General features: G+C 36.3%; 1 protein-coding gene across 1 annotated transcript in view; it reads left to right on the top strand.

Moving 5' to 3' along the window:
* Nucleotides 1-1,152: 1,152 nt before the first annotated feature.
* The window catches only part of DSG1 (desmoglein 1), a 39,998-nt gene continuing 34,579 nt past the window's right edge, over nucleotides 1,153-6,571 (top strand). The window contains exon 1 of the mRNA XM_055559051.1: nucleotides 1,153-1,376. Within this exon, the coding sequence (XP_055415026.1) occupies nucleotides 1,329-1,376 (48 nt within the window). The 5' untranslated portion in view covers nucleotides 1,153-1,328. The remainder of the gene's footprint in view (nucleotides 1,377-6,571) is intronic.

The raw sequence follows: 6,571 nt of genomic DNA, 5'->3' as shown, positions 1-6,571 counted from the left end.
CCTCTGACCCTTAGAGATACCTTTCCTTTCTGGGACAATTTTTAACATCCTTTTGACCATAATCAACATCTTACCAGATAGATCTCTTGTTCCAGACTGCTATTTCTAGCTCCATAGACTTCCTGCCACTCACAATATTTATACTAGACACTGCCAGGTGAAGAGGAGATCACCCTTAGAACAGTTCCAAAGGCCTTCCTGCAACAGTCACTATTTTCACAGACTTCAGGGCTACATTCAGTCTCCTATTTGCATGTGTGGGCAGCTTTTTCGCCAGTGTATTCCCTGTGCTCTAATTGGCTCACTATACAGATTCTTGGCTCTGTGCTTGGGAATCATCACTGACTTTTAACCCACCTCACCTGAAGAACAGCTTTCTGTGTTTCTGTTAGTATTTCAAGCTCTGATCCTCACTTTTTAAATTATCACTGAGATTTTAATTGGTGGTTTTGATTGTTTACGTTTAATCTGCCCTAGTGATATTTTACATTTTCTTTTACTCCATTTGAAAAGGACAGAACCTTAAAAAGAGAGAAATAATTGGGGAAAGAAGATATTCATTTAGAGAGACAATAGAGATGTCCCTGGACTTTGGTTGGTCACTTAAAGGGAAGTGTGATTTACTCAAGGGACCTTAAAATTGTAAGTAAAATTGTAAGTATGTACGTTTTGTTTGTTTGAACGAATGCTTAAAAAAAAAAATCCTCACTTCTAACATTAGCAGAGTTTCTGTCTCTTAAAAATAGTTCAGAAAAATGACTGTTTCCTAACGTCCACTGAAATGGAAAGTTTATAATGTTCTACTGTGACCTGAAGGTCTGGCAATGAACATGGGTCACATAATCCTCTTTAAATAGTATAAACATTCAGACTCCACTTCCCTTTTCAATATGGGAAGAAGCTGAACAACCTGTAAATAGAGCCTAGGGTGAAAAACCCCTATCCGTTGTACAGCTCTTCACACTTCTGATCATTCTAAATGCCTGCCACTGGAAACCTTCAATAAAGGGGTGACTCTTCCATGCCCCACAGAGAGCTGCCTTTCAGCTGGAAGAGGGTGTGTCCCTAAGTTTTTACCTGCGAGCAATGATGATCCTGTTAAGCATTTCAGGGAGACCAGCCCAAGTTTTTAGGGTGGGGATCTAGACAGGTTATACGTACCTTCAGTCCTGCTCCCAGAGAAGGCAGAAACACCTCAAAGCCTGCATGTAAGAACATCTACTGAGAAATTATTTTTAAGCAGACATCAGCTGAGTGGGGGGAAGAGAAAGAACAGAGAAGAAAAAACAAAACTCCCTCGATCTTGGATGTAAGAGAACCCAGCAGCGATGAACTGGCCCTTCTTCAGAGCAGCCGTGGTGCTGTTCATTTTCCTGGTAAGTGAATCCTGTTAAAAAGTTTCCATCATCGCTCTCATGGTAAACAAGGGAGAACTTTTAGGAAAATGTTATTTTGTGTTATTTCTAACCTAAACCCATTAAAAGTTTATGCTAATGATAAGGTGATTTTTATGGACTAGATTTTTAAATAGTGTTTCTCTCCTTAATTGAAGACTCCAAGATCATATTAGTGCATCAGTGTCAACTCACCATATCACATCTCTGACATCGAAGTCATTGCCAAGTCATGCCGGGGAAACACTGAACTTGAGAAAGTCAGATCACTACTTAATAGCATTCTGTTGTTCAAATTCTCTTTTGCAGGTGGGCTTTGAAAACTAATCTCACAGGTGTAGCTTGGTTTTTAATCTAGACATTTTCCCACACTGTTGGTATCTTTGCTGGTAGATTCACTATAATTTTTAAAATGTAAAAATAGGATCCACATAAATTAAAATCATAGCTGTCTGTAACTGGCTTCACTACCCAGTCTCATCAGTTCTGTATGTGGTTGGGGGTTCATATCACTAATATCAGACGTCCCACACTTCTAAACTGTAATTTTATTTAAAACATTTATTTAATTTCAAAAAGAATGCCAGTATGGGAGATTTATAAATGACATAGTAGGTGAAGGAATGGTATAATTAAGGAATAAGTATAATTATTATGATAATGGTTCTTACTACTGGAAAGTCAGTAATGACCATGAGACAAAAGTTGTATGTTTGATGATCAGAGAAACTATAACAAAATACTTTATTATTGCAACCCTATACTTTATTAGTCTTCTCTCTTTAGAGACGACTTCTAAGTGCAGCACTAGTGTGTTGTATCAACTTCTCTTGTGTTGAAAATTGAAAATTGTAGTCTCTCTCACAATAATGTTAATATAATACAAAGAGGCAAATGCCAGGTAAATCGTGTCCTCCAATTTGGCAGGATGTAGTGCTGTGGTGAATATGCGTCTCTACTTGCTTCATTTTTGAACTGGATTTTTGGGTGTCTATAGTAACAAGTGAGATCTTTGATTCAACATATGCTGGTTAACTTGAATTCACTTTATTAATTGAGAGGCCATAACCAGTGGATTTATTTAAATGAGCATCAGTAAGTGGTAGCTATATAGTTCCAAACTGCCCTTCAAACATTAGCCTTATTCCAGGGACTTGATACTGAGAATTTCATAATTTGCGACATGGCAGGGATTAATGAGTACCACACAGTATGTCATTTGAACATAGGAGTGTTTGTTAACTATGAAATAAGAAAATACTTTTATTTTTAATTTCATATAAATTTGATCTAATTCAGGTGCATTATAGTGTCAGCTGATTAAAGGTTATTCAGATGCTTATGTATTTTCATTGACTCTATAAGATGCCTTTTTAAATTTTAATGATTATTTCTAATTAATTACATCCTATAAAGTTCCTTTAAGTAGCCATTTGTATCTCGTCGTTCTTCAGTACAGCGTATCATTTTATCAAAACCATATATTTTCATGTAACTTTCTCTCTTTGTAGAGAGATTTCTGGGCCTTTGTCCTTTACTTTCTGAGTCTGGATAGTTTTTGCCTGTTTGCATGTGAATCATTTGTTTGTTTTTTTTGCCATATTTTACTTTGGAATCAACTCTAAGTTTCTCATACACATTAGGAAATTATTTCTTGAAGAACTTATTTTATAAAGAATTCAAATCTTTCATTTAAAATATCATAACTTTTTTTAAAAATTTCACTTTCTAAGGTTTAGAAAAATCATGTTATTTCTACTACTGATTTTACCAGATGATCTGGATAAATATCCTTTGGAGTTATCCAATCTATTTTTGCTTTAAAATACTGTTTCTGAATGTGAACCATCACTCTAGCAAACTTTTCTGCTACACTTATTCTGAATGTTTGCTTTTGCCAATTAAAAAAAAAAGAAAGAAATCTATGTAAAGTCTTTATATTCTCTGCTCAAAATTGGTAAGTGAAAATCTACATTAAGGAGCATATTTGGGCAATTTTGAAAACTTTTAAGACATTTAAACTGATACTATCTTTAATGCAAAGCCACTGAGAGCTGGGCAACCATGTATTACAAGTATGCTGTGTAATCTGCTCAATGTTCCTTTAAGTTTCAAGACTTGGTTCAAATTAGAGGGTTAGATCAGGGAGAATAAAGGGGAAGAAACTTCTTATGGAGGCCAAGCTTGCCACAGGACTATTCCATTATCTAGGCAAGGTGCCTGAACAGACACTAGCTTACAGCTGTTATAACATTGCAGGCCAAAGAAATGTTATTAATGCTACATTTATTTTTCTTTCCTTCTTTCTTTTTGTTTCCATGAGATTGGTGTATATATGGGTGGTTAGCAGGGGGCTGGGGGTGGTTAGAATGAGTTCTTCACCAGAAAACCAAGTTAACTTTGTACCAAATATAAGAAATCTTTGTGAGTGGCTGTAACTATGGTATAAGGGATGGCATGGCGACTGTGAAAAAAGCAAAGTAGAACCAGTAGAATTTTATAGTTCTATTGATTTCTAAAACTCACTTTGCAACTTCACCAGGTCCAATCGATCAACTCAAATCAATACAGATATCAAGGCGTCTTTTTGTCTAAAAGTCAACTTCTGCAGCATACACTCAAAGAACAAATAAACCCATCTTTACTACCAAGAATGATTGATTTCTTCAGTTGATCATACCAGCCTCGCTTCTCCTCTTTCCATGGTCAATACTTCCCTCAAAAAAAAACTGCTTCTGACCACCAGATAAACTAATTCCACAGTTTGAACTTAGCTGAAATTATTAAGTATATAGGCAGCTTTTATCTGGAGTATTTCTCAAGCCCAGGGCTAAAATACACGGACTATAGTATATACTTTATTTCATAGTTCATCAACTTATGTGAACCAGAATCTTAAATTTCCATAATTGTGTTTATTGATGCCTAAAGCAAGAGAAGAACTAATGAACTAGTACAGACACCACAGAAGAGAAGCAAAGGGAGGGTTCTATGCTTTCTTGTGCTCATATTAGAGTGATACATATTACAGATATCAGAATTGCAGTAAAATATTTTCTAGAAGATGGAAGGGGCATTTCTGTTCACCTGTTAATTCAAATGTATAAATTGTATTTAAGCAAAATCATGATGCTCTTAAAAGCTTTGGAATTTCACAGCAGGTTTAAGATTGGCCTGTTCTTTCACTTTTATGAAAATAAAGAGTACAAATCTGTCATCATTTAATTGGTTTGAGTTGCTACAGAATAAAATCATTTACTGTGTCTGATTAAGGCGATAGAAAAAGAACTAGGAAATGCTAACTGGATAAATCTGATGACTTGGCTGCTAAAGGACAAGATTCACCTACTTAACAAGGCTTATGAATCTAGAAAAATAACACTGTCTATATTCCCAGAGCACTTTATTTCTGATAACTTTTCTGCTACACATACTTCAAGAACGTTGTTGTTGGCTACCTCCATGTCCTAACAGGCGCTGGCCTGACACTTGAAGCAGGAAGCACACTCTGTACAGCAGTTAGACTTACTGTGCTCCCCACAGTGAGGGAGCACCCTTCCAGAGCACTGGGTCATGTCACTCTTGCTGGCTGTGCCTGGCATGCAATGTCCTCTAATGGACTTAGGCAACTCAAAGTGGTTTAAATGCCACCAGTTGCTGATATCTCAGTTGGTCTACAAGCACAGGGCACAGCCTTGGCGAATAAACAACCACAGCTTCACAAATCAAGGACTGCCTGCTGCTCATGAAACTACCTGGCTGTAAGTTATTCAAGGGCAGGTTCTGTGTCTAAGTCACTTCTATATCCTTCATAGTGCCTTGCACTGGTGTGAGATTGCTCAGTAGACATCTAATTCACAAAGAAGAGGTAAATAGGGAATAAAAGAGGTAAATAGGGAATTTTGGGGTGGTTTCTATTTTCTCCCCACTGCACACACACTCCAAATAATCATGAGGGTATTACACATGAAAACAGCCACGATGAATTTTCCTGTTACTTTCATGACACAGTATATATTTACATTTTATCTAAGGCTTGTCATAATATTTTTAGGGCTTAAATCCTTCAAAAGACTTAATAATAAAGCCTTGGTTTCACACATCTGTTATGTATTTGTCAAAGAAATAAATAAACCAATCAACAAATAAGAAGAATGACCTACCAACATGCTGTCAACTCCAGCTATGGTCCAAGTAATACAAAGGAAAGACAAAACAGGAGGTTTTTTTTAAAAGAAGCAATCTATCATATTTTGGCTTTATCTCAGGTTCATTCTTATGATATACATAACAGTTAGACACAAAATGTAATGCTTTAAAAACTGTCATGTGACTGTTGAAGATTAACACAATTATTAAATGCAAGAAGTTGTCCTTACTACTTATTACTTTCAAGACCATTTTTACTATATGTAAAGAAAGGTAAACTCCAATGTCAAAAGAAAAAAAATGAGCTTAATTAGAATCATTGATATTAGCATGAAATTTTGTGTCTTGTGGCTTTAAAAAAATATATATATATGGATTGGTCCCTAAAATAGAGATGCAGGGAGGGTTCACTGAGGATGTGCTTTAAGTGAATTATTCACTGCTTTCTTAGACTATTTTAGTTGGAAAGGGCTTTAGTCTCATATACAGAGGAGGAAACTGAGGCACTGAGTGGCTAAGTGACTCACCCCAACACCTATATCCAGTGGGCAAAAGAGCTGAGATGTACTCAGCTTGACCAGTCTTCATACCTAAGTGCATCTCCATCATGGTCTCCACAGAACACATCCCCAACACATCTCATAATCCAAACTAGTCCCCTGGTTTCCCCCAAATAGCCTTATCCTTGTTCTAGAGACAAAGTCTAAATTATTCAGGATAGTGCCCTTCAACTTCCCTCTCCAACCAAGTGACTTTCATCTCCAACACATGTCTCCCTCTCTAAAAATATTTCCTTGCACACTATTAGTAATCTAATTCTACTATCACATCTGATTTTTTTTTAATCACCAAATTCCTTGGGAAAGTGACTATTTTCATGTCCTTTTCCCCTCTATCTTATTCCCCAATTTCTTTCAGTCAGAAAGAACCTGTTCTGTCCAACTGAAAGCATCCTATTCAAAGTCCTAGAAAACCTCAGATTTCTTCAGGAATCACTCTGCTCAGCTATTTCATATCATCTGATATGG

The sequence above is a fragment of the Bubalus kerabau genome, chromosome 21, assembly GCF_029407905.1.
Source record: "Bubalus kerabau isolate K-KA32 ecotype Philippines breed swamp buffalo chromosome 21, PCC_UOA_SB_1v2, whole genome shotgun sequence".
In the NCBI taxonomy this organism is placed as follows: Eukaryota; Metazoa; Chordata; class Mammalia; order Artiodactyla; family Bovidae; genus Bubalus; species Bubalus kerabau.
Note: the sequence above shows the minus strand (reverse complement) of the source record. Positions and strands in the feature narration are given on the sequence as shown.